General features: G+C 40.5%; 1 protein-coding gene across 1 annotated transcript; it reads right to left on the reverse strand.

Annotated features, from left to right (window-relative positions):
* Positions 1–1,313: 1,313 nt before the first annotated feature.
* Positions 1,314–26,385, reverse strand: LOC137099942 (Na(+)/H(+) exchange regulatory cofactor NHE-RF2). Its single transcript, XM_067477405.1, has 6 exons — positions 25,694–26,385; positions 24,656–24,943; positions 7,845–8,078; positions 2,515–2,668; positions 2,167–2,285; positions 1,314–2,069 (listed from the first exon to the last, which is right to left on the reverse strand). Exons 1-6 carry the CDS (start codon positions 25,898–25,900, stop codon positions 1,905–1,907), a joined length of 1,167 nt encoding a protein of 388 aa, XP_067333506.1. The 5' UTR covers positions 25,901–26,385; the 3' UTR covers positions 1,314–1,904.

A 26,385-nucleotide genomic window follows, 5' to 3' on the forward strand; every position in this document is an offset into this window, starting at 1 on the left:
TAGCTTAGCTTAGCAAAAAGACTTGAATCATAGGAAGGCCGATAGCCTGGTGAGTCCAACGTTAATAATCATAATCACACGTCTCACACCGCTAAAGCTAATGTAAATAACCAAGATAATATTCATTCATGTTCATTTATTCTGTACCTAAGCTAAAACTTAAAGCTAAATAGCAACATAGGTTATTTCTTAGCTGTTGCTAAGGAAACAGGACTCCAGAAAGTGAGCTTCCTAGCTAAGAAACAGTTTGACATACAACCCTCTTTAAATGGCAAACAGTTCTTTTTACATATATTTTTTAAACAAAGGACATATGACAGTTTGAGAATTGCTTGTAGATGAATTTAGTTACCTTTGGGCCACGTATTTCACACAGTTTCCAGTCTTTGTGCTAAGCTTCGCTAGTCGTCTGTTGGATGTAACATAAGCTTCATAGTATCCAAGCGAATAAACATAATTTCCTGCCAAACTATTTAGTTGAATGGAAACATTTTTCCAGAACAGTTTCACCCACCAAAGAAAGTTTGCTTTCCTTTTTACTAACATTTCCTAAAAACTGACAAAGCAGGACGGCACATTTTGCTACTTGGCTACATTCTGAAAACATCACCCCTTTTATATTCCCTCTTATTAATTAGTAGGGTTATAATCATTAATGAAGAGTTAGCTGTAGTCGCTACAAGTTGATTAGCTCCTTCATAAACTTAACATAAGGCTTTGGAGGATAATTAATACTGACTTATTAATATCTGACTGCCTGGTAGCCGTTAAATACTCCTTCCACAGCTGGTTATAAAATCATTAACTGCCTTCACATCTATCAAGGTGCTTTCAAATCACAGTTAAAAGCGTAATTATAACATAATGACCTCATGAAAATAAAAGCATCCTTCACATTGTATTGTATTGTATTCAGATCCACTTTCAGTACAGAACCACGGGGAACATAAATCTTCAACCTTTGTTGAATTTCTTTCCGTCGCCTGAATTAAGTTTTGGTTTTTAGGGCATTTTCAGATGACGAATGACACGATGGATAAACATCTGTTCTGTTTAGGTGCCAAACCACGTCTCTATTTGTGGTGTAAGTTTGCCCCCTGCTGTACACACCAGGGTTTCTGTAATGAAAACTCATCATGCAAGGTGCAATTTGCCCTCAGGAACTTAATTATTCCTCTGTCCTAGTTTCCATTATAATACGTTTTTATGTCAGTGGCGTTTGCCTTACATATGCGTATGCACACACTGGAGCAGTTTGGGAAAAAGTGTTAGGGTTGATAACAAGCAAAATATTTCTTTCTAATGAAGCAGGGCTAATATCAAGCAGTTCACCTAAACTCCCAATCCCTTAATTAAGTCAATGTGAAAGTACAAATACATGTAGAATTCATTAGATACAACCAGTTTCTTTGTAAGTGTTTTTGTCAAACATCTACGTAGGCTGGAGGTGGAGAGTCTCAGCTCTTTCACAGTGATCTTCTGTCAACTTCCTCGTACTGACAAACTCCCACAATGTCAACATTCATTAATGTCACAGTGTCCATAAAACTAAATGATGAGATATGGGTTTTTTTTATTGTCGTTTATACTTTTAAATATATAAAAATAACTGTCTCTTCTAACAAGTCTCTAGAAGCAGTGACATCGCTGGGATTAAAGTAGAGAAGGGTGAAGGGGATTCAGGCAAATTTGTAAAAAACTTTGTGAAGCTTTTTAAGATGATCCTCCCTCTTAATAGTGTATTTTTCTGTTGGTTTTAATGAGGAAAGTCTCTAAAACACCTTTTGTCACATTCAATTCCAGGAACAAATGATCTTCTATAGTATTGGGCCTCACAAGCTTGTCCGTGCAGAGGGCTGCAGCTCTGTTCTTTAGTCTATGAAGTGTCCTCAGAAGGAAATGTCTCAGAAATTACTGAAGAGTTCGTATTTTTTCATCCAGTCCATCTGCGGCGCCTTCTTCTTTTCTTTGGCGTGGACCTTCATCTTTTCCTCTGCTGCTGTAGCGCTCAGACTCAGGCCCATCTCGGCAAAAGGGTCCATAAGTCGGCCGCCCTCACCGTCTGCCAGCTACACGGGAGACATTATCCAAGATGGAGTTGTGAGTGCTGCCTTTTCATGGGGAGGAGCAAATACCAAACATCATAAAACGAACGCCCAAACCCACCTGTGTGCTGTTGCCCTGGCTGCTGAAGTCGGAGCGAGTGGACCTGATGGACTGTGTCGTGGAGCTGCCGTTGATGTGAGGACTTGGGGAGCCATTGGATATGGACGGACCATCATAATCTGTGAAAACAATCGTGCAAGGCACACAGGAAGATTAAATAATTGTCCAGAGAGATTGGCATTTTCACAGTTGATTTTAAGATTTTAGGATCTGGCAACAAATAAATTCCTAAGGAGTTTCCCAGAAAGATGTATGCAATTTGGCACAAGCTATAAGGAAAACTGAGACAACATATAATTGGTTTACCTTCAATGTGCCACATAGCCCTTCTGGGTAGTGTAGTCCTACCTTTGATATGACTGACTGTGGGGATGACCCCCCTCCTTTTGAAGTTTTCGTCCGTGTCTGGATCCACCACCAACAGCCAGGTCTCATCTCCCCCTTTTTTTATGAAGGCCACCACCTCTGCATGCCGCATGCCTTCGATGTTCACGCCATTAACCTGATGCAGACAAAGACACAAGATATCAACAGGTTTAAACTAAATTCAACCATATCCCATTTAGACATTTAAAAACTTTCTTGTACAAAAGCTTTAACTTTTGCAGTGAGAATGAGAGAGAAATTATGAAGAGAAAGACCAGACTGAGGCCATCTATTAAAGCCTAACAGATACACTGGGGAAGTTAATAACACAGGTAACTCAGCGCTGTCTTCTCATAGTGTTTTAGTTTTATTTCTTTTTATTTTTCCAGACTTCGCTATCTTTCTGTAGATGTTTGAAAAATCTCTTCGAGTCACTGAATTTGGAAAGTAACAACTGCTTTTGTTTGTAATGTAGCAACATTATGATCCTCTTTTTTCCCTCCATCAGTCTTCATTGTTGACATCCTATTAACTGTTTGTCACTGTGAGATTGCACTACCCCATTTATCCAGTAGGGGGAGTCAAACAGCAATCTACTGAGCACCGTTTAATATGTGATTTAAAGTGCCTCAGCCACTGTGCACAACATTGGTCAAACTCTTGTTATGAATTCTTGCAAAAGTGATTCAGGAAAGTGTTGGGGACAACTGTATGTGCTACTTTATGTCACAATGCACCACACTGAGTGAAGACTCCTCTTAAAAAATGTCTGCATCAGTTATATGACCAAAAGCAGCTATTCAAGGTGACATAATAGGTATGTTATGACAAGCTGTCTTTGAGGTATATAGCTTTTGCCTCTACACCTACGTGTTGTTAGCAAAACACAACAATCTGAATGCATTTAGAGGCCTGTGTTGCTGCAACTTTGTCTAGACCTGGCCTCCTCTGAGGCAGGCAGCTTTGCGTTGTGCCAAGTTAGTCTTGGTACACAATCAATTATTGATGGGTCTCCTGAGCTCCGGCTGTAGTGCAGGTCTCAGATGTCACTGTCCCAAGGGGAATATGTTTAAAATTCACTGCTTATGAGCACAAGGAACATAGTAAAACAAAGCAAGTGCAAACTCTTAATGTTTGCCTTTGCTCTCATTTAGGTGAAGAAAATGGAGTGAAGTAATGGACAGATTATATGGTTGCAATGAGACAGACTTTACATAAGTTTCAGAGAAGAAATAAAAGGAAAAAAGATAAGGGAGAAAGTGGAAGGATGACAATAAGGTAAATTAGATGGAAGAATTATTAAAAAGAGTGGGATCAACAGATGGAAAATGTGAGCTCCTCGATCCTCTCCACTCCTCTCATGACAAACATCAGATTATCAGTCAGCCAAGGAGACAGACAGACACTTTGATACAGCAAGAACAAGCATCTTTGTATTCGACCAAACAACAGGTGTTGTGTCATGTTACAACGTCCTTCCTTAACAGCCCAGCCCACACAAGACAATACGCTGTGTTCTCTACCCACCAGGTTAATTAGTACATGCCTTAGGAACAGCACATAAGCTTATTTCTCAGAGGATCCTTTGAAATTGGTGTGTATGTGTGTGTTTAAGTGAACGTTTTATCAAAGTCATGAGGATCCACATTTTTGTTGTGTGTGTGTGTGTGTGAGTAATCAGCTACAAACTAACCTTTGATTGATCAAAACAACCCGTGAATGTTCAAATCTTTGCTGCCCAAATCTGATGCATGAAGCTAAACAAAATCTCCTGATTTTCATTTTGAGATTTTCATCTGACACGCAAAGCCCAGTAGCATCAAGTTAGACCATGCAGCGACAATTGATTTGCATATTGGCCTGAAAGTAGTTTCAATAGATGACAGGCCTATTAATGTGTGGTCTATGTGTTGACAGACATTTTTCTAGCTATATTAATATAAACGCAATTTTCCTATTGGTCAGTTGTCCAGCATGAGTGGCTTATTTGCCAAATCAAGTGGATCGAGCAAAGGTCAACAATTTTACAGTTGGAATCAGGGTTTTGGATCTGTGATATGACAACAAAGTACTGGTCAAACTGAAATTGTGACCAGATGGTTGCACTAGAAGAACGGTTATTGGAACATTAAAGGCCTGGTGTGAGCGAGTGTATCAAGGTTTATGGAAGGCATTTCAGCAAAAGCCAAAAATATCAACCTCAGGGTGCTAAAGAATAGTCAGGGTATCACCTTGTTAGGCTGTTTCTAGTGTCATGTGCCTAAAATGTATGACATAAAAAGCCCCACGCTAGACTCAAACATAGAACTAAGTGTGTGTATTGTGGGAGTAAGTGAACTAATCACACAGGTGTCAAATCACTATGGAGCTGATTTGTTGTCTACCATGAAATTAATCCTAGGGGTGCATGTGTGTACAATTGGAAAAGTAATAGTGGTGCATGTTTGTACAGGTCGCACTATTGTGACGGTTCAGAGTACGCACTGTTGAGCTCCGACAGAGAAGCTGATGAGGCATTCACTGGTGTCAATACTTGTGCCAAACATCAGCAGAAAGCTGAGCTCTCATCAACGCTAGCTGCTGATACACTTCCAGTGTAATGGGGCGTGGTGAGAGAAACAAACGACGAGAGAGAGAGAGAGAGAGACAGAGAGAGGGAAAGACCTGTCATGGTTGTTCACCTCTCTAACAAGCTGCTGACAGATAACACTAGTGCCGTCTTGAAGCATGGTCAGAGATAGTTGACATTATCACACACACACACATACACACTTGCAGCCAACTAACCCAAAAGGGGCTCCGATGTTTTTAGTCCAAACAAAGCTATTATGCTGAGATACAGTAATTAAGCTGGTGTTAAACCACAGAACACTTCAAATCTCATCAAAACACATCTTACAGAAACCCACAGGAAACAATTAACAGTTCTAAACAGGACAAGGCTAATGAAAATATCAGTTTACATTAACAGTAAACACATAAAAGTAGCAAATGGAGAAGCAGTAATTAGAAAATAATACTTTATTTGGTTATAACATTAACATAGCAGATTTTACTTTCTATTGTTTTATTTTTCTTATTTATCTATTTTTGGCAGTGTTTGTACATGTAAACACCTTCCAACTTCGCTAACTTAACTGTGTTCTGCAAATATATGAGTGTATGCTTCTCAACTTATGTCTGGCGGACTGTCACTGCCATCAGTGATGTTCCCACACACTCTCACCATCCATCTAATGTTCCAGTGCAGAATCAGAACATAAATATTCTCTAATGCCAAGTCTGTCACTGTAGTGGGATTTACAGTATGCGGCTCCTTGATCACAGTTATATGAGGATGATCATAGTTTTCCATTTGGTCCATTAACAACGTGTTACACTCAGTTATTATTTTCAGCATTTCATAAAGTGCTCTAGCATCAATTCAGTCAAGTACAATTTAAACACTCAATCATTCATCACATTTTAAATCTATCCCATTTGCTTACTTATTTTTTTTTTGTTTGATTCTAATCTCACACTCTTGTATAATAAAGGAGAAGAAGCTGAATTTATCCTGAATGAAGGGGATGAATAATGAAAACAAAGGGGAACCAAAAGTGATAGAAAACAGAGTATTTTTGTGAGATGCTACGTTTTCAAAAGTTGGAAATGACTTAAACCAAAGGGTTGGAAATCCATCAGTAACTCAATGGGAAAATAGTCTATAACACACAAGCCACCAGAATGATTCTTTACATTTGTGGGGGCTCCTTAATGAACTCTGTTTAACCTTACAACCAGACCTCCATGGTGTCCTGTTTGGCGTTCTCTGTAGCCTGGTCCAGACCCTGATGTATAGCCAGTGAGAGCAAAGGTCATGGGAAGGATTATGTTTGTGTGTGTGCACTAAGAAGATGAACACTGCTTGTTAAAATGCTAATATTGCTGCAAGGATGAATTTTTTTAAACAAGGGGAAATTTGACTGTCTGTAATGTGAAACCTGACACTTTGTTATGTCGTCAGATGTTTACAGTCTGCCTGTTTAGCTCTTCTGCCTCCTCTTCTTCACTCTCATCTGGTTTCTTTCTTTCCTATCCAACACAGTCTTTGGTCTCTAATGTTTTATCAGTCCCTCTGATCAGACTAATTTATGACCAGTTTTCCTTTTCCACGTGACCGGCCTCTCATCTTTCTTCAATCTGACATATAGTAAGGATGGGATCCAGACTTCAGGTCCTGTTATCCTTGGAAGCGGGGGCACGACAACAGACTCAAGTGAGATTCCTGTCCTTTTATTTACAGTTGTGACTTGGACATGCAGATGTGGTCACATCTGTATCTGATCTGTGCATTAGCTGTTGGAAACCTTTACTATTTCTATCCTGGCACAACAGCTTTGTTGGTAGCTTCACTTAGGAAACAATTGGCATCTTTTTAAAGTAGTGTCACTAATAAAGTAGTTATATGAAATATGTGAAAATCTGGAGACATCTTGAGGGATTTTCTGGGATTTTTTAAAAGTTTGACACCAGCTCAATCATGTGAAATAAGCCAACCCACAATCATTTATCCATAATCGCCTCTCTGGTGTGTGCACCGAGTGCATTTCTGCAAGAAAACACTCATTATGCGGTCCCTGATTTTGTACTTCCTAAATTCTTTCTGGCTTATCACAGTTGTAGAGGTTCCCATTCACCCTCCTAAGCTCATTAAGCACACACACACACACAAAAGCCCACTCCTAACCGTTTAGCTAATTCTATTTGTTGTCATAAAAAATCAGTAGAAATATCTGTATTTACCTTCATGCCAAAGTGTGGAGAACCTACAGGGGAAGTTGCTAAATATGATCTATGGTGCCTTATTTTTTTGTTTCATGACACTAATCAATGGATAGAAAAAAAACATAAGGTATCTATAAAAATTACGGTGTCAGGTCAAAATATCACAGTATCACAGTATTACTCCTTCATTCTGCATGCAACAGCATCCAAAAAAAGTTGCTGTGAAGTGTCAATGTGATAAAAATCTGAAAGCTGTTGACAAAATCTGAAACTCTTCCTTGGCGGTCCCAAGGTGGTAAATTAAGACATATCAAAAAAAGATTACTTCAAAAATACTCCTAAAATATGATCTTATATAGTCTATGAAAAATATATTTGCACACAGACAAATTGTTCACATTCAGAGGGTGGACAAAATAATAGCTACATTGTGAATGAGAACTTAAAGCAGTTCAAAACAGCAAGAATGCCACAATGCCATGTGGCACGTGGCATCCTTATTGTCCCCTTTAACATCCACCATCATCCACACACCTCTGTCCTACCTCAATTAGCCTGTCTTGTGGCCGGAGCCCGGCGCGATCTGCAGGTGATCCTGGGTCCAGGGAGCGAATGTACTGTCCAGGCCGTGACCGATCACTGTGGAGGTTGAAGCCGTAGCCCGTCTCAGACCGCACCAAGTGGCAAAGGCGTGGTACAAGCTCTGATGGCTCGACCTGCGGCTGTGACTTGGACTGGACCTGGGCCTGAGTGTGTGCTTCAGCCTCGGTCACAGGGTCCTAGAAGAGAGTGAGACAAATATGGATTTGTCATTTAAAAAGTGCCATGCAAATGGTCTTGATGTGAATAAACCACAAAAGCTCCATGGAGAGGATCATTCTTGAGTTCAAACAGAAGATTCACCAAAATGAGATCAAATTTTCTGAGAAATGGTCATCACATTTAAAAAATACTTTGGTTGGATATAAGCTTTATTCTTTTTATGTTTCTTATATTGTGCTGCTATTTAGTTTAGTTTTAGTAGACTTTATCATGGAGAATATTTCACTCTGGAGCTCCATTCGCAGCAAATCCCTGACAGCTCTAATGGGGTGGATAAAGACATTTATAGAACCTGTATAATTGTGCCTTGAGCGCTACAGTGTGATCACACTGATTTACCACCTACACACCCTGGAAAAAAATGTGAGAGAGATGTGAGAGGGATGACAGATGGTGGCCAGCTCTGTAACCTCAGCTGATATTACCCATGAGGTCACACATGGTAAAGTGGGCGTTGGGTGACCTACAGGTGAAAAGAAAATATGGTACACATGTTATGTGCAGAAGATAGATCTGCAATCATATTATGCAACTAGAACGGTCTATTGTTTCCACTGCATATGTGAAGCTAGTACCATGCTCCAGCATGTGCCTGCTAAAAATACATATGGAGTATGTGGGCAGTGTGAAAGAGAGTGAGAGAAAGAGACAAAGGTACTGTTGTGTTTAAAGATGTTTGATGATTTATTCTGATTGAAAAGTGGTGTATTTTTCTAATTTATCACTCATTTCCCACAAACTCTATCTTTCCTAAAACTCACTGCAAATACATCTTAGAAATCATGACCAAGCCTCGATCATCACAACAGCACCTCCCACTCTACCCCTCACCCGTACAAAGTAACACAGATGGCAACATATAATTTTATTTCAGGCACTGAAATCTTTAGGGTAGCAGTGATCTGGGCAGCTTGCCCTGAGAAGGAGTGGAAGAAAGAGATTAATTCAGTGCATTTTAACTCCCATGAATCCCATTCAATCCTCCTTTTCCACCCCGAGAGGAAGTCACTGGGTTGGGCAGCAAGAGTGGATATTTCAAGGGAGAGAAACATGACAAATCTATAAAATCAAAATGTATTAGCATCCTGGGATCTTGGGAGAATGAGAAAAAAAAAATGGCAAAAAAGAGGGAGAGGAGGAAGGGAATCAGCAAGGAGGGAGAGAGTGTGTGGGAGGGATAGAAAATTAGATGCAGAGATTGGACTGAGAACGAGAGTTCAAGAAAAGAAACAGTGCAAGTTAATAGTTACACAGAGCCGAGAGAAATACAGCGAGCAGATGCACAGAGACAAGGAGAGACAGAGCAGTCCAGAAAAATCAAGATGACAGAAGTTTCCAGAAAGAAATGATTGTGAGGAAAAGAGTTTGCAGTGGAACGTCTCGAACATAAACAGTAAGAGCAGCACAGCTGGGAGTCATTATGTGGCGGAGACTCAAGTGTCTGCCAATCTAACCTCCGGCGGCCTGTACACACCACACTAATCAACCCTTGGGGCCTGTGCCATGCCTTAAACTTTGTTTTCAGTGTTAGGACAGTTCTCAGTGTTTTTGTGCTGCGAGTTTGATCTGTATGCGCTTAAGTGTGCACGCTCGCTGGGTTTTTAGGCCCAAGTGTCAGTGATGGAGGGTGAAACATGACCCCGTTGTGTCTTTGTGCCTGAATCAAAGTGCATTGACCTGTACTGAAGGTAAAGGTGTAAGAAAAGCTTTTAAGCTTGCCAAAGGGGACCGGAGGGGTACAAAAGTTACCACACAGCCTCTCCAAACTGAGAGGCTAAGAAATGAAATGTGGTCACCTTGTTTGTTTGAACTGTGGGTGTTGAAATCCTCATGGCTTTTGACCAGAGAGACAGACAGCGAGAACATGTGATGTGATGTTTTCCCCCTTTGTCAGCAATCTAGCTTGTCATCAGGACAGCAGTTATCAGCATTGGGCATTTTTTCAAAGTCCCACATGGGACAGGATGGAAAGAAAACAGTATAGTTTTGTTCCAGGAGTATGTATTTAACCACAGCACTGCTAAAAACAAGTTCACAAGGAAAGTTCAACAATAATAGGCTGCTTTTCTGTAAAGATAACAATGTTGAATTTTTAACGCCTATTGCAGAACATCATAGATTCTGATGCCCTGACACACACGCACGCACACACACGTGTTCTGTCTGGGGCAATGTGAGAGGTCGTGTGGTCAAAAGGACAAGTGCCATCCTATGAATTCCCTAAGTTTCCACAATCGGCTTTTGTTTCTGTCAGCCTGTGAGAGTCAATGTGGGGGAAGCGTGCAAGACTTGTGTTTGAGTCCGTGGTTGGGTTATGCAATTTTGATTACATTCAAATTTGAAATATGATTTTTGTATATACTTGTGTTTGTTCCACCTATGATTAATAATTTGACTAGTCTGAGTTTTAAGAGAATGAAGTCCAGTTTACACATTTAATTTGGGTGTGTACAGCTGTGCACACACTCATGGATACAGTATATTTCTCTCTCTATGGCCACTGGCAGTGATGTTGGCAGGTGATGAAACTAGATCTCTGTGTTGAATAATTAAGCAGCGTCCTACTGCAATGGATGGATCATGACAACTGTTAACCCTTTCACAGCCAAGGATCATTGACTCACCGTTGGCCCTCAATACAATGCCGTGTGTTTGGGTTACGCGCGCGCATGTGTGTGTGTGTGTGCTGTTATGCAAAGAAACTTTAAATCCAGTGTGCATGTGTATGCGTGTAAAGCAGTTGTCAACAAAGCTCTCGCTTGCCTTGTTTGAATAGGGGATTATTGTAAACGTAATATGCTCGTTTTATCGAAGGTAACGTTTCCTTTGCACTGAAAAGCATCCTGTGCCTGCCTATAATATCTTATGAAAACTTTTCAGTTTATACAAACACCCTTCATTGTGGATAGAAAGCTGACAATTATGCGTTCATACCAAAAGCAAGTAATGCAAGTAAAGTAAAAGAAAACCTTATAACAAGCCTAGAAACGTCCTAAATTCATGGGCAGTTAAAAAACCTATTGCAGTGAAATCTAATCTGTAGTTAAGCTAAAAATGCATTCATTGTTTTTGATTCCACAGCCCTAATGTACGTACAATTCTAGGACTTTCCATAGTTCGAGCAGAGTTCTTCCATGAAATAAAAACAGTTTCCAAATTTTTTTTTTTCATTGGGGAAAAATCTACTAGGGTTGACAGCCTGTCTTGCAGCTGGATTTGCTATGCAGAAATGACCATAAACTAGTTCGGAACAACTGAAACCACTGACTTCTAATGCAGTAAAATGTAATCAACTTGGAGGACGGTTGCAAAACCATATGGAACATTTACATTTATGTAAATTATACTGCACTACAATTCTGGTGCTGCATAATATATTTGTTCTATACATCATCTTATTTTTGCCTAAATGAAAATGCAGTTTTAGCCTCAGTATTCATTATAACCTACATGCAGCCATCAAGAGCATTTTATAGATGTCTGGAAAGTGGAAAGGAACACTGAAGACTAAAACGCCAACCAAAGTTTTAAGCCAACTCAAAGTTGTAGCATTAGCATTAGCTTATGCTACAATAGCTAATACTAATGCCCAACCGAATTTGTGAAGTTCTGATTGTTATGATCTCTCCTTGGCAGCATAAAGTGTATGCGTCAACATAACAATTCATAACTAATAAAATTGATTAGTACTTATAAAGGATAACTTACTTATAAAGGATAATAAACAAAGAAATAATGCAATTATTTAGCTGGTGATCGGCCAACTTGGATTAGCCTATGAAAGCTCCACAGTTGTTTCTATAGCAACTATGGTAATTCTTTTTACCCCCCCCCCCCCGCTGTGAATGAAGCATAAGCACCACAGTTAACTAAGGACAACACACTGTATTACATTCCAGTCTAAATTTGTGTCTCATTCCTCAAAGGCTGCATTTTAAGACCAACTAAGATCCTCTAAATACAGCCAATAAACGACGGCAACTTTCCCCTGGCAACCATTTGGCAACAAAGGGTCCCACATATTTATCCTTCACAGGCCAACATATCCCGCTATCCTTTGCGTTTGTGAATTAAGGTGACGTCGGTAGGGAGCGTCAAGCTAACTTGCCGGTACACTAAAGAACAAAGAGGCAAGTTTTAATAAAATGTGTCACGTTCCGTGACAGCTAGCTCAGCCACCTTGTTTAAACAACAAAATTTTATTTACAATGAAGAGGTACAAGCTGCTCAACTGCTCGTATCTAACCAGGAACAGCTGGCATCGTAAACAGAAAACCATCTGTAGACCCGACAGTTTCGTTTCAGTTCCTCTTATGCGGTCAACAGACCATGTTCTCCGCGTTCTTTGAAGGATGCTGCCCTAGAATTGAAACAGTTTATTTTCTAATTATAGCGTTTATGCTTTGTGTTTGCAGTTTTTATGATTTTCTCGTGTATGTGCTCTGCTGCAGTTGGTTTTTAATTATCTTAAAGGAGATATATAGTAAAGTTGTTTCAGTTTAAGTGGTGGCCAACTTTACTGACATAAACAATTCCTGACTTACAGTGTCCATGTTATATGTGCAATGAAATGATGTATTTTCATGGATGTTGAGCTCTCATTGTCTCTCTTTTAGTTCTTAGCGGAGATCAAACATTTCAGCATCTTGATATACACACTGCAGGGTTTATGGAGAGTTGCCATGGAGACAGCAGTTGGACCAGTAGAACATGTGGGGTAACTTTTCAAAACAAGCTGAGAAAAACACATGGACTGTCCCATGGTTTTGTGTCTGCGTGGCATCGTAATGCAAACACTAAAGCTTTTCAGACGAACAAGCAAAGGCCATATGAGGATAATTAAAAATGGGTTTATCAAATTAAGAAAATTGCTTTCTCTCACATGTTTTGGTTAGTATGCATGTGTGTGTTTGCGTGCGTGTGTGTCTGTCCCACACGCAGCTGCTTCAAATGTTGCTCAATCACAGGACAAGAGCACATCGGTCCAGTTCACAGTGGGCTGGAAAGGGAGAGGAGTGGGAAGGGAGCAAGAGAGAAAGGAAATAACAGGCAGCTGGAGAAAAGCGGAGAGGGAGCTGGAGCTGGTGAATACAAGAATTAAGGAAAGTGGGATAGGACAGGACAGGAGCGAGCTGCGGATGAGAGATGGACTCTGCAAGATAGGGAGAAATAGGACAGGCAGAGGAGGAGATGATGCACAGCATGTGGAGGACAGGAAGACAAACAGCGAGAACATGAGCACACAAGGACTGGCCTGATACCCTGATAACCAATGTTTTTTTTCCAACTGTGGTGTATTGCACAACAGTGCTGTGATACGAAGGCTAGCTGAGTGTGTGTGTGTGTGTGTGTGTGTTCATGTGTCCAGTGCTGCTCAACCAGGACAGACCTGCTGGGATCTGTTTTCAGAGCAGTCCCTGCTCTGTAGCAGTGTGTGAGCCTGTTGCATGTGGTACCTGCTGTTTAAGTATTTCCTCAGATCACAACAGAGGGGTAAGAGAGAGAGAGCGCGATAAAGAGGAGTTTTGATGTGGAATGTATAAAATCAAGCGTGAATGCACATACTGGAAAAAACTTTAAAGGATAAAATTAAGATTAAATTAATTAGACCCGATCAGGTCTAACACTGCAAGTACTAAATGAAATAATTCAGAGAGCTTAACGCAAAAACTGACACTGATTTCAGTGGGGTCCCTGGCAACAACACCAGCAGCAAATTGCTGCCTCTGCCTTAAATAAAATAGTTATGATGTGCAAGATTTATGTGATCATTGAGCTTGTTGTTAGCTAAAACACTTTATAATATTGATAGTTATTGGAGAACAAAACAAAACACAAAGTAAGCATTGTAAGTATTTCAGTACATTTATTCAACAATTTACTATTTAATTTTCAGACAAACATCAGGTTTATGATTCTCTGCTGCTTAAGCATCTGAGTCTGACGGGGTGTTAAACATGCAGATACACAGGTCAGAGGCAGACGCTCTCTGCTGCTGTCCTCTTTTCCATGTGCTGCTGCACCTCCTGTTTGGTGTCCAAACAAGTTGCAGCTCCAGACTCAAATGGATGCAGCAGTTTGGCAGCAGAGAATCATCCAGCTGAACCTGATATGTGATATTTATCTAAAAAGTAACAAGTAACTATACTTGCTGAATCAATGTAGCGGAGTAAATATTATGATATTTCCCGTGATGGCGTGTGGATTAATGGTATAAAACAACATTTACAGTAAAATTGTCAAAATTTCAAAATATTCATTTAAGTTCCATATTTAGTGCAACAGGTGTCTAGAAACCTGGTACAGCAGATTAAGCCCCCGTGACGTGGCCTGTCGTGTCCTGTACCAGCTATTAGCATTAATGCAGCTGAATTTAACTGTATGTCTATCAATAAAGTGAAAGACATTTATTAACCTGCCATAATAGAGTATTCTAATTCTACCTGAAAAGCTGCGGTTTTCAGGCAGCTTGAATGTTTTTTGAGACCTGCAAGGGTTGTCAAAGCTCAAGAATGAGCTGTCAATCTGAGCCCAGACAGGAGCATGATGGGCACAAAACTTGACTTATGAATAAGACAATGGGCCTTGTCAATGCCAAAAATACAACTCATACTCCACATTTAGTATGTATGATTTGATGTGACTAATAATCTCAACTAATTATAATAAATATGTCCCCTACATTTCTTGGCTCTTTCTATTCTCTGGTCAGCTACAGCTCTCAGCTCAGGGGCTGTGTGAGGAGGTGCAGGTGGAAGTGCTTGTGGAAGTCTTCAACATACCACGTTAAAAAGAGTCCAGTTTTCTTATAACCGTAGCCCAGAGCCAACAGATGTGGATAATATTGTTGGTACCCTTCACAGAAATATTTTGAAACTGAAAGTAATTCCAAGAAAATAAAAATATTCAATAGAATATTTAAACTAATACAACAAAGCCGAAGCTAAACAAGACAGTGACTACTTCCCTCCAAATAAACTAGGCTGAATGACTGATTACAGATATGTGGTGCTGACTAAACACTTAATTAGAAATTAACTATATTATTTACAATGTTTTCCATAGAATATGTCTGGGACATTTTCACAGGTTGTATTAAATAAAATATATTTTCAGATCAAAAATCACAAGGAACAGCTTTTATTTCTTGTATTACCTTTGTCAGTTAATATTTGTCAATTCAGTGACAATTGTGGGTTTCTTCTTTTATTTTGTTTGTGATGAGTTTCCAAAGGTTTTCTACGTGTCTGTATGTTTACACCTAACCCATAAAAACAACCAGGGTATCTCACCAGACCATCTTCTTGCTGTTTCAGTTTCAGATGATGTCACAAGGATGTCAGTGAAACTATTAGAGAGAGATGACAAACTAATAGCGGGTTTAAACCGTTTGGATACATTTTCTCCACCTGCCTCTCACGTCCATTCTTCCTTAATCTCGTGTTTGGTTTGTACTTCCACCCTGCATGTGATGGTATTTCTTTTCCTCCTTCAGACCAAATTATTTTACCCCTTTACTCTTGTCTCCCTTTCTCTTATCTTTGAGTGCCTTGTGTTACAACACATTCGCATGCAGTTTTCAGCAGAAGAAGTGCAGTGGCTGCAGAATACAACATTATCTCCCGATTAGCATTTAAATGTCAATTTGAATTGTGTGGGCTGCTGGCTGGATGTTGATATATTTAGCAGTTAAGTGCTGCTGCCGCTTTGTGTGTGTCATATGCTTTTTTCCATTAAATTCTTGTCTATTTTTTATGTGTTTATTACAGCAGTTAGTGATGTAAAGTGTGTGTGCGTTTCTGAGTCCACACCCATGTTATCAGTGAGTGGCAGATATTCCTCATCCCTTGAGGTATGTGTACAGCACGTGTTTTTCTCTTTTCTTTTTTTGAGGAGCTGATTGGCAGAAATTTTGCAACAGCGATTATTAGCCATTACAATCATTTTATAAACGACAATGTCAAAGGGATATATCTTTGGGTTTTAAACTATTCGAACAATATTAGAAGACAAGATTCTTTGACTGTTTGACATTATTGTGAACGTCATGATAAAAATGCTAAACAGAAAAAAATCCTCGAGAAATATGACACAAACATGCACTGCAAGGTCTTTATACATAACAAAACGCCATAGATTTGTGTAATTATGTATGTGTGTATTGTAGATATACAGTTTTCTCTCTGCCACTTTCCTAAGCATAATTAATTTATTAGAGGAGATGATGCCTGCTAAGTGCTGCCATCCTACACGCATCCTCTGTCTCACTTCCTCAAGGTTTATATCCTAACAACACCTGAACTAAACCTCCTCCTCTTGGTAGTCAAGTGTTACTCAAGCATCTATAGAATTCCCAGTCAATTCGTAAGGATAAAAAACCTGTTTCCCATCACATCTACTTGACACCCACAGACAAAGCAAAGGCCGGCTAGATCTGAGGAGCTGAGGTGTGAGCCGAACAAAACGGAGCAGGACCAATGGGACAATAGAGACAAAATCCTGTTTGTGTTTTTGGAGAGTGTGTGTGAAAACCACCTGTATCGATGTGTGGGGATTATATGCCTGCTCACAGCTGTGAGTTCAGCAGGGAGCTGTTTCAAACTGAATATGTGAAGCGGCTAAATATAGTGAGTAGTCAAGAGTAGGAATAAAACGGTGAAGCAGTGCAGTTGTGACAGCAAGGCTACGTGGTTGCTAAATCGTGATGAAAACAAGAGCAACATACAATTTCCAAAGCTCTTTTTACTGCTTTTTAAAGCCTTCTCAATCAGCTATTATAAGGTTCAGCAATGTAAAAGTATTTGCTGTCCTTCTTTGGAGTTTTTCTCCCTTTCTTGCATTTGTTGGTGATGCTGTTGTGTGGGCAGCACACTGATCGATCCTTGGCCCAGATGAAGCCGACCTACGCTCCACTGATATTCCCACATCCAACAACTGATAGTTAAAAGATGAGATTAAACAAACTGAGTTGAAGAAACAGTCTGAATGTATATTTTCCCAAACACAAAAAACCTATTGGGATAGAGCCTACAGTAACATTCATAACTGCCAGAAACTAATCTGATACAGGTGTAAATGACTAAACAGAATTTTACAGCTTAATTCTGAAATTATTTAAGACAGGACAAAGCAAGTTTCCCACATTCTGACCCAGTAAGAGCTATACAAAAGTAGTGCAATCTATAAATAATTTTGATGATCTAGGACAAATGCCCTACTGTAATTGTGACAGATGCAATTGGTGGATTAAAGCAGACATGTCAGATTTCAGAGATCATGGCAACAAATTAAACTTAAGGAAGAGAAAGCTTATAAATAGTTTCTAACTAATTGGAAGACCTTGCAAAAAGGCTAGAATGAGAGTTATGTCATGTATATTACTACTGTTAACAGTTTTTCTGCAGCACAGTTAGTCATTGCCTCTCAGGCCGGTAAGCAGAGAGTTACAGTAACATATTTTTGGCATTGTAAATGCCCGCGCAGCTAAAGAAAGTGACGTTAAAGTCGATGAAAACAGGTCTGAACTTTTTTTACTTGCTCAATCAAATTTAGATAAAAATTGGCGTTAAGTGTGCTTAACAGAGGAAATCAAATTATTAAATATTTAAATACATTTTATTTGTTTAATGATCTGAACAGACCTATTACAGAAATGCAGATAAAGTTCTGTCTCGTTGTCATAACAAGAAGCGTCATGATTATGTATTGTCCTGCCCAATGAAAGAATGTAAACAAAATGGTAGGAAACCTAATACAGAGCCTTGAGTTACTCCACAGTTCACATGGGCAGTAAACTGAGAGACAAGAGATAAGCCAACTGAAAACACCAAAAACATATTAGACATATAAAACTACATTGATCAACGCTATCCAATCCATACATTAATTCAGGTAAAATCTGAAGCAGTCCATCACCAACAATTAGAAAATGAATGCACACCAATGGCAACTGGCTTTAAAGCATGCAAACATAAGACTTTTTATTTTATATCAAGCTATGTTAGCACTTTAGCAAATTCAAATAACAATTCCTGCAAAAACATATTTTTTGCTGTTAAAGAGAGACAGACAGGTCCACATATTCAGGGTTAACTCAGGGAACATTTGTATATATTATCAGCTCTGCATGGAAAGATAATACCTGTAGGCAGACAGCTGTATTCACTCTCACACCAACACATATTAAAAGCAGTCATCCTGCTGTCCAACACTACCCACCTCACTAAATTCCACCATTTTTTTATTCCCCCAACACACACACACCCTTTCACCCAACTGGTGACCCTTTAACGAATCACAGGCCATGTTTTTCCAGAATTGTTCCTAAACTCTCTCTTTCATTCTCTCACATAAACACAGGAGCACACACACACACACACACACACACAAACTCAAACACACTGAATCTGGACCCCTGCATCTTGACGTAACGCAGCTGGTATTCGAAGATGGGGGAGGAGGTCCTGCAACTCCAGATGTTAGTAAAAATAATTGCTCACTCTCACCAACGTAGGTCACTTAAATTAAAGTCTATTTATATTTCATCTGAGCTTTTACAATAATTTCACTCTAACAAAAATAATCACTTTGGATAAAAAGGAGTTGTGTTAATTGGTATGACAGGTTGAATACAGTTTAAACAAATGTGTCCTACTTGACACTATTTCCATGCTTCTACACCAACTTTACTGAATACACAAGTCAAAATGCCTCATTTTATAAGAGCCTCAAGAAACAACTTTGAATTTGTTCGCCCCTTACTGTGCATCTGGGTGGCAAGCAGAAATCATGCACCGACAATCACTCAGGTTAAAGTGCTGACTACCTCCAGACAACTCCTGCGCTTTGTGCTGTTACATTAGAATCGACAGGCAACAGCTTTTTCCCATTATCCTGGATAAAATGAGAAACTGAAGCAGGGAGCAGGACGAAGAAGAGATGTGACGCTCCCAGAACCAGGGAGCCTGACCTGAATAATCATCTCATTTTGTATTGTTATAAACTAATGGCTGGAGATGATAGTGATTTGGCTGCAGTAATACCTAGGGAGTATTTAAAGGATTTGATTTTAAACGAGAAAGAAGAGTAGTTTTCGTTGTCATGACAGTATTACGACACATGCAAAGAGAAAAACCAGGACATATGTCAGAAAAACAGATGTTGTGCTGTGGTTCTATGCGCTGTTAAATGATTACTACATCACTGTAAAATCACTGTACATTACTGTTACAGTACCAGTATTTTATCTTGTGTATTCCCACCAAATGACTCTTCTGTTGCTCTCTCTTTCCCTGAGATCCTTGAATATTTTTGTTTGTGTTTATTCAACCCTGACCCCATGACCTCAAGCCCTGACCCGTATAAGATGTCCTCTTTCTGCACAGTTTTCTCATGCAGATATGTTTCGCTTCAATACCACAGGCCACAGCCTCTCCGTAGGACACATTTGGGACACTCTGGTAAACTTCTCAGTGTTTACCAGATTGGGAATCAGAGTTTGTCGAAATTTCACGATCGGTGACAAATGTCCTCTCAATAGCAGTACATAGTGAGGTTGTCCCTGTCCCATGATAGACCCATACTGTCTGTTATTTTTAACTTACCATTTTGTAATGTGGCTTTGACATAGTAAGGGTTAAGTTAAGTTTAGGGTAAAAACCACCAGGTGACCTTATCATGATTTGCATTAAAATAAGCAATACCCATAAGGTTAGAGGACGTTCGTTATCATTAAACAATAATGAGCCATCATGAGCCCTCAAGTGATGCCAACCTCTATCCAACATTGAATTTATTCACCTACCAATGTGCTGTCACTTTTTTATAGGACAGTAAAATACAAAAAAAAGGTAACACTGATGTGCATAACTACGGAACCATAGCATAATACTATGTTGTATCTTCATAAGTCACATTGCTGTTACATTCCTAACTATGCAAGAATACTCACACAAACTCTCCCTATAACTGTTTTAACAGATGTGCGTGCTCTATGGGCAGCAGATGATCTCTAACAGGCCCCTATAAATCCCCAACATAAAGTAGTAAATTTCATTACATAGCGAAGCATCGGTAACATGGCCAAAATAGTACATGATATCCTTTTTAGAAATACCCTTACTTGAGTGCAAACTCAACAAGGCCTTATCGAAGAGTTAGATAACGCAATTCCATCTTTTCCTTTGTCTCTTTTCTTCACTTTATCTTTCTCACACCTTTAAGATCCTTTTTTTTTTTAATCCTACTAAATTTTACTGTTTCGAGTGCACCCATGCTGATGCGGACTGTAACCATAGCAACAACTTTCTGAACACCGACAATCCTGACAAACCCAGTGTGACAGGAGGAGTGCACAGGACTAGAAAGAACAACAGCATAATACAAGTTTAAAGTCAAAGTTGGTACAAAAGGCTGATAATAATTTTGAACATGAGTAGCTAAAAATGAGTGAGATGCTCAGTGATGGCGACATTTTCCCAAACACTGTCCCTTGAATCAAACGCAACTAAAACACTAACAACAACAAGGTTTAAAAGGTTGTGTAATTCAGTCAGTTGTGGCCAATAGCAATAATCTATTAAGGGCCGAACACTGGATTTCTTACAGCCCAACATGACTCAATTATAATCCTGCAACTGAATGCAGTAAGTGAATGAAGCCTGGATAAACACGTAAGTTAAATTATGTATTTGTACATTACTATTACATAGACATAAGCATACAGTGACATAGAGGTCCACAAGTACTGAAGCTGTGGGTCAGCAGTCTCCCTTCGACAGTCTCTGCTCTGTCACAAATCAGGAGTAAGGAAGCAAACATGAGAATGCATTAAATGCATTTAAAATCAAACCTGGTGGATGGGGGGTACTAAAACCGAAGACAAATATATAGGCAGTCTCATGTAACCTGGGGAACATAAACAGACACACACACACAAAACCCCTGGAGATGGGAACTTTATTGAGCAAATGCTGATCTAGCTGCTTATACTCCATGTGTACTCGTGCTTTTACTGTGTCCATCTACATCTCTTTAAATATCAGAACGTACAATGTAAAGTAGTTGCAAAAGATTCATGTTGCTTTGACAGAAAGGAGAGGGGAGTATAAAGAAATAGGGCCATATTTCGGGGGGCAGCTCTAACTCAGTTGGTTAGGCAGTTGTCCACGGACCACAGGGTCAGTGGTTTGATCCCCAGTCCCCGGCTATATGTCGAAGTGTCTCTGGGCAAGACACTGAACCCCCAACAGCCCATTCCCCTCACCAGCTGTGCAGTGCCAGTCCAAGCCCGGTAGAAATTGGGGAGGGTTGTGTCAGGAAGGCCATCCGGCGTAAAAACTGTGCCAAATTAACATGCGGACAATGATCCGCTGTGGGGACCCTGAACTCACGGGATAAGCCGAAAGCACACACACAAGAAAAGTGCTAACAAGCTTCTGCCATATGAATCGCAGAAGCTTGGATGATGATCTTGTTCTATGTTTTAACGGGAAGTATATTGTTTAGGAGTCCAGTTGTAAGCAGTGGGCTTCAACTTGAGGCTGGCATTTTGTATATTCGTTTACATTTTGTCAAGTACGTGCATTAGCAGCTCCGGTTTGTAACGCCCCCATGGATGTGCAGGAAGCTGCTGCTGGATCCCAGAAGTATTTTGTGTCAGAATCCTGACCCTGAAACATGGGCCAAATCTTCTCCATGCACCTGTCTCTTTCACATCCTCCAATATCTTTGCATCATGTGTCTCCCTCTGAGCCTCAAAGCGAGGTTCACCTCACAGTTTGACCAGCTCTGCTCTACTGTAAAAGTCAATTTTCAAGTCCGAGCATCCCAAATGAAATGAAAAAGAAACAAAAACACCGAAACCAATGAGACAAAACAAATCAAACACAACATCATGGTGGGACGTTTATACAGTATTCAACAACCCTCAGCAGAAGGAAAGGTGCTGAAAACATACAGCTGAAAAAGGTCTTTTCTTGTGTTTACATCACACTGAGATACTTGCACATGTTCTACCAAGCTTTCATCTTTCACAACTCTCCCTCTCCTGCATCTCCACTGCCCTGCAAATCCTTCGTTCCATACTCCCCCCTGCCCTACTGAAGGAAACTCCTTCCAACAAACAGTCAAAGTTGTTATTGGCTGCTCTCATTCTAGGGTTCCCTCTGTCCAAATGCTGCTCTTTTTCCCTCTTATTCATTTTCTCCTATTTTTCCTTAAAAAAATTAAATAAGTGAAGAAATTTGCTGCTTGCAGCACTTTCCTACAGATACGAAAAACCCTCCAAACTCACAACGTTTAAAGCTGTGAAGGACAATTTCGAAGACAAATAAATCAGGAGGAAAACTTTAGCTACAATTATTCACTTAGTCTTTTTCCCTCTTGCTTTTGTTGTAGTCATTGCTCATTATTTACCAAAGCACCTTGCCAGCCACATGGACCAATGACTACTACACATGTATGACATAATATGCTGTGTCAGTGCAGAGTCAATTCTGAGTCAGCATATCTGTGGTTCAGCATCTTCCTTTGAGATGAGACAAGAAACTGACACATACCTACTCTTTGGAGTCACAACATTGGTTTCAAAGCCCCAGTCCAAACAGGAGGCTGTTTATGCTCTGTCAACATTCCCTACGTAAATTAAGCTGTTTAAAATCAATGTTACAACAGAAGCTCATGCGTTATACTCCAACCATCCTGTTTTGTTTTTTGTTTTTTTGTTTTGCTAATGCCTTGTTGACTCATCCTGCTAAACTTTCTTTCCATTCTTTTATTAAAGTTGGAGAGAAAGAGAAACCTCTAAGCATTTCCTGAGGCTTTGCTTAGCCAATCAAAACCCTCCATGCTCTGGGATTTCTCCCCACAGGTCACAGAAGCAGAGCCTGAACAAAGACACACACACGCACACATACACACACTGACATTTAAGATTTAACTGATTGGCTCTGTCACTCCTCTTGTAGAAATAGTGCCGCTTGCATATTGGCAAGGCAAACCTAAGTGAAAACACATGTTGTGTAAATGCAGAAAGCAGAAGTTGAGCATGTGAAACCGGAGTTTCAGGAGAGACAGAGCAGACCGAAACACATCCTGTTTTCCATGTCAACATAAAATGATAAAAAATGGAATTCAAAAATTGAATGTAAAAATGGATCAAATGCCTATTGAGAATTATTCAAACAACTGTGTGAATGAATAACAAACACAGGAAGATGAGACGTGAATGGCCTGTGAAAAACATTCCCTCTGGTACATCATTTCGCAACAAAGGCGATATCTGTAAAGCAACACCATTCAGAAAGCCAGATGTCTTTATTCAAATGTTTGTTTTTTTTAATGATTTATATGGAACTCAGTCTCTGCAGAGTCACTGCTGTGACCATTGCTTGATTCCTAACTTGTCTTGGATCCTGTCCTCCGGTCTTTCCTGTCCTCTTCATCTTCTTTCAGCTACAGCCATGTTCTTCCCTCAGGACACATTCATAGACGCACTGCACACATGCATGAAAGGCTACAGTACAGGAAGGATACTTGCATGACATCTACTAATCTGAGGTTAAACTGGCAGAGCAATAAAGGGAGAACAAGGATGGGAAGGATCAAAGCAATACTGAGCTGAGAAGAATCTGTTCAAAGAGAGGACACACTACCTGCAATCTCATTTTTAGCCCATGTTTGCGAATAGACAAATAACTTACAATGCTTTGTTAGAGTATTATGTTTTTGGGGCGCCCTTTACTCAGTTGGTAGAGTGGCCCCCTATCAACCATTGGGTCGGAGGTTCGCGCCCCGCCTTCCCGACCAGGTGTCAAAGTGTCCCTGGGCAAGTTACTGAACCCCCAACGACCCATCCCCAGCTGCGCAGTGCCGGTCCCAAGCCCGGTAGAAATTGGGTGCATTGCGTCCGGAAGAGCATCCGGTGTAAAAACTAAAAACTGTGCCAAATCAACGTGAGGACAAATGATCCGCTGTGGCGACCCTGAACTCACGGGATACCCCGAAGGACAAAAAAAAAAAAAAAGAAAATGTTCACTTACTTTAACTGTTCAACTCAGTTTGATAGAGCAAATAACCGTTACCAAAAGTGCAAATTGAAGACCACATCTTGACATTTTGGAAGCTATGCATATTCTTCTACTTGCTGAGAGGTAACTTGGATGACACAAGTCGCTCTTATGTCTGTAATAAATTGTAATATCTGTAACCTGGATTATCACTCTAACCTCACACTGTGACTGGGGAAGCAGATTCATGAGTAATATAAATACAGACTCACTAATGCTGGAGGTTTTTCTGTTTTTTTCACAGTTGCCTCCAAAATATACTAAAATAATCCCTTAGAAGACCAATACCCATAGAGCCGTTATCTTTAGATAACGAATACCACATTTTGAATCAACAAAGAAATCAGTGTAGAGTCTAGTGTCCTAACAATGGGTCCATTCGTAGAAAACGAATATCATGATCCTGACTGAGACAATGCTGATGTTTGTATGGCTCATGCACCCACCTAGATGGGGGTCCAGCTTACCTTCTTCGCAGCCTTTGACGGTGACCTCCTGGTGGGCTTCTGTACCTGGCTGCTCGCTGGCTGTTTGGATACTGAGCCGTTCTCCCGCTTCTTGTTGGGTGAGGAGGGGACGGACGACGGGGAAGGCGAGGGAGAGGCTGGGGGAGAGGAAGAGGGGTGAGGCCCCGTCCCGAGAACTGCCATCTCGTCTGTGGCTGTGAGACGCAGGCTGCGCAGTCTTTCATACGTCTCCTGGTCCACCACCAGCAACCTGGTCTCATTGTCCACCGCTTTGATCCGCTGTACAACCTGAGAGATGGGATACTGAGTATGACACGTGTTTGTAATGTACTATTTTTATTAAAAACCAATCATCCTCAAAAACCACAAAACTGAACAATAAATCAACTCCACAGTTCGGTTGCAAGTCAAATTTCCATATTAGCTGTATGAACAAGAAGACTGAAATAGTACTGTGCATGTTTAAAGTCCAGTATGGAAAGGGAGAGTCGAAAACATGCTCTCTATCAATATCTCACATTCATTTACACAGAAATATGCTTGTACAACCTACAATTTTAAATTAAATGAATATGATGCCCCCTCATCCTTTACACTGTTTTTCCATCTTAATTATAAGGACCGGGTGAGCAGAACTTCTGCTACTGCAAGATCACAGAGGAGCTGGTATTTCTAACCAGCAGCCATGACGCAGGGAAACAAGGGCACATGCAAACAGAGGTGGAGACACTTGGCCAGTGATGTCACTTGGGCATTTTGGCGGAATTAAATGAATTTGAACATTCACCAGCAGCCTGCTTATCTTGACTAGATATGCCAATGAGAAAAGTCTGAGAAAATGTCTGAGAAAACTTCTCACAGTAAACCAACTCCACTGAAAACACATACCATTTGTTCCAAGAAAATGCACATAGGCTACACGGAAAATTGCAAATATGGCAACGTGTTAATCAAAGCACCCTGGGATTAAGGGTCAGGCCATGTCTGACCTGTTGATGCAGCAGTTGGATCCACACAAATGAATTTATGTCTTCGTACCTGGTGGTGTGTCTCTTTCTCCACGTTGACCCCATTCACTGCAACCACTCGGTCCCCGGCGCGCAGCCCCGACGCTTCTGCAGGGGAGTCCGACTCCACTTTGCGGATAAACTGTCCGCTCTTCCCCTTTTCGCCATGCAAGTGAAATCCATACCCGTTCTCCCCTTTTGTCATGACACAAAGCCGTGGTTTCCACTCGGTGGCCATTTCCTCCGCTCGATTAAACCCCCCTGCAGTTTTTCGGTTAAAGGATAATAACGCAAATGCCAAAGAGGGAGTTCAGGAGAGCGGGCGCAGGGCTAAACTTCCACGGAGCGTAAACATCTGCCCAAAACGCGCGCTCTCCCCCACGTTACAGCAACACAGAACACAAGATGAACTGTTGCAAGTGGACCTTAAATGACCATATGCAGCTATAAACATTCATACAAAAGGCAGCAAACTTAAACTCTAATGGACTCGATCCTGTCTTGCGTCCAAAGCTGTAGCACACTACTGGCGACCCCAAAACTGATCCGCCGCAGCGCCTACAGACTTTAGAGCCTCCGGCAGAGCATCATTTGAGCCGCTGCAGACGTGCAAAGTCGAAGAGACCACCAAGCGTCGATATCCCCCTCGTCCATAACAAGTGGCTGGAGAGTGTGCATTCAGTTATGTAGTTTGCGGCGCCACCTCCCTCGGGGTCACAATAG

This window comes from Channa argus, chromosome 15 (genome assembly GCF_033026475.1).
Source record: "Channa argus isolate prfri chromosome 15, Channa argus male v1.0, whole genome shotgun sequence".
NCBI classification, from domain to species: Eukaryota; Metazoa; Chordata; class Actinopteri; order Anabantiformes; family Channidae; genus Channa; species Channa argus.

Bases quoted from the DNA above. Each gene is read 5' to 3' on its own strand.
- LOC137099942 (XM_067477405.1), bottom strand. From the start codon at position 25,900: ATGGCCACCGAGTGGAAACCACGGCTTTGTGTCATGACAAAAGGGGAG. The intron at 8,079-24,655 runs GTAAGCTGGACC...ACTCTCTTCTAG, and splicing joins CGTCAAAGGCTGCGAAGAAG to GACCCTGTGACCGAGGCTGA. The intron at 2,669-7,844 runs GTAGGACAGAGG...TGTCTGCATCAG, and splicing joins CACAAGACAGGCTAATTGAG to GTTAATGGCGTGAACATCGA.